This window comes from Trypanosoma equiperdum (assembly GCF_001457755.1).
Source record: "Trypanosoma equiperdum strain OVI genome assembly, contig: ctg_871, whole genome shotgun sequence".
Taxonomy (NCBI): domain Eukaryota; phylum Euglenozoa; class Kinetoplastea; order Trypanosomatida; family Trypanosomatidae; genus Trypanosoma; species Trypanosoma equiperdum.
This window is the reverse complement of record NW_027124833.1, coordinates 113,170-115,291: the sequence shown is the minus strand read 5'-3', so window position 1 is coordinate 115,291 and position 2,122 is coordinate 113,170. Positions and strand designations below refer to the sequence as shown.

The 2,122-nt window shown below is 44.5% G+C and overlaps 1 protein-coding gene across 1 annotated transcript; it reads left to right on the top strand.

The window, feature by feature from the left end:
- Positions 1-441: 441 nt before the first annotated feature.
- Positions 442-1,020, top strand: TEOVI_000413900 (CS domain containing protein, putative; the record flags this gene model as incomplete). Its single annotated transcript, XM_067226940.1, has 1 exon — positions 442-1,020. The coding sequence occupies one exon, from the start codon at positions 442-444 to the stop codon at positions 1,018-1,020; it is 579 nt and encodes a 192-aa protein (XP_067083041.1).
- Positions 1,021-2,122: the final 1,102 nt, after the last annotated feature.

The following is a 2,122-nucleotide window of genomic DNA, read 5'->3' as shown; positions in this document are numbered from 1 at the left end:
CCCCCCCCCCCCCACACCCACACCTACAGCCCGGAAGGGGGATTAAAAGGCGTGACTCCACATGATATTTGTGAGGGGAGCAATATATATTTTACGTTTTTACTTCTTCATTTTCTTTTCTTCTAGTCTCCCGAATATGATATGTGTATGTCTCTTTTTGTTTTATTAATTTTATGACGAGACGTAGTGCAACACCTCATTTCGCAGTCCCTTGTTATACCTCTGAAAAAGGAAAATTGCTAAGGACATTGCTCTCTCCCGTTGTATATATATATATATTTTTAACTTGAAGCAACAACCAACTAATCAGCAAGTGCAAGGGAACGCGGAATATCTTCGCTTCTGAAGCTAAGACATTTTGTTTTAAGCGTGCCCCGCTTTCTCCCTCTTACCAAACTTAATTATCTGCATACCTATTCAGTCGCCTAACAAACTCTTCTGATGACGAATCAGTCGGACGCGATATTTCCCAATATCCTGTGGGCGCAGCGAGCTGAGTTGGTGCTTATTACTATTCCCCTACAGGATGCCACGAACGTTGTGGTGGAGATAAAGGAGGGGCGCGTGCTTCACTTTGAGGCTGAGGCAGGAGGTGAAAAGTATCGTTGTGACGTGGAATTGTTTCGTGAGGTGGTGTCAGAAGAAAGTCGCCATGCAGCGCAGCCGCGGCAAATTGACATTCAACTAAGAAAAAAGGCACCACTCACTGAAAGTGGCGAGGAGGAGTTCGCTCAGTCCCGTTCATGGCTGCGCCTCACTCGCGACAAATCAAAGAACAGCCATATTCAAGTAGACTGGTCGCGATGGCGAGATGAAGATGAGGATGAGGATGAAACCGGTGGCCTTGGCATGGATTATAACGACTTGATGTCGCGAATGATGACACAAAAGGGACTCGGGGAAGACGATTGCATGGATTGCGGAAACCACGCTGATGAGGACGGAGTCGGACCCGGCGCTGACAAAGCGAATCATAGCGACAGTGACGATTATGACGATCTGCCTCCTCTCGAACCGTAAGAAAATTCCCATATTCAATCTTATTGGCGTATTACGCCTCCACAAACTATTCAAAGTAAAATAACAAGCGGGCGAATTAGAAGCAACTCAGATGATCCTTTTGAAAGGGGGAGCAGAAAGCACTTCCAAGGGGGATGTGGGACAATAATCTCCGCACGCTGTGAATCAAGTGAATTATTTTTCCGTACGCTGGGTATTATACACTGAGTTGATATTTAAACGCACGTTTTCCCTCGTGTTCATTTGTCCGTCTTATATCTTGTCTCTTTAGTGCGTCTGATTCTAGCCTTCATGATCACTTTCGATCTTAATTTTCGAATCTTTTTTTATTTTCTTGTTCACCATGCTTTCCCCCAAAAAGGTTAGTCGAAATACGAAAGGAATGGAAAGGGGAGTATGCCGTGGGATAACGCTTGGATAGCCGGAAAAAGCAGGAGAAAATATATGATGAACAATACGGACATTAGGGGAGCCAACCGCAAACGGGACTTCTTCACCTTTCTCTATTCAGCACGATGTGCATGTTACGTTCGCACATGTTATTTCTTCAGGGATTGCATCGCCTCTCTGATTCTAACCTAACCTTTTCTTATTTCACCTTATCTACAACTATACATTACTACTATTGTATTTTTTTTTTTTACCTTGAGTGATATTAGGAGAACGCACGTATCGCATCGGAGAGGCTATATTTAGTTGCCTTGGATATGCTGAATTATTTCCACGGCCTCGCTCGTGTGAAGTCGCGTTTGTATCGAACTGGTGACGTGCGAGCGGTACTGGCGTGCTTTTCCAAAATGGGATATTCTCGTGATTAAGCTTATTATTATTATTATTATTGCGTTTTTGCCGCCGCACATTCCATTGGTTTTTGGTCTGTGAGGTTTAATTATCTGATGCAGTCGTAAACTGCTATGAGGTGGGCTTCTCCGTGGTGATGGAATACTTTTTGTACTTCCCCGTGTGTGTGTTTCCTTGCGTTGCGCATATCGTTTGCATGGTGATGCGCTGGGCAGTTTCAAACGAGTGCTGTGTATTTGTATGCGCATGAGCGGGTGTAATATGTTGTACTCCAACCCGAACTCCGTTTTGGTGTCCCTTA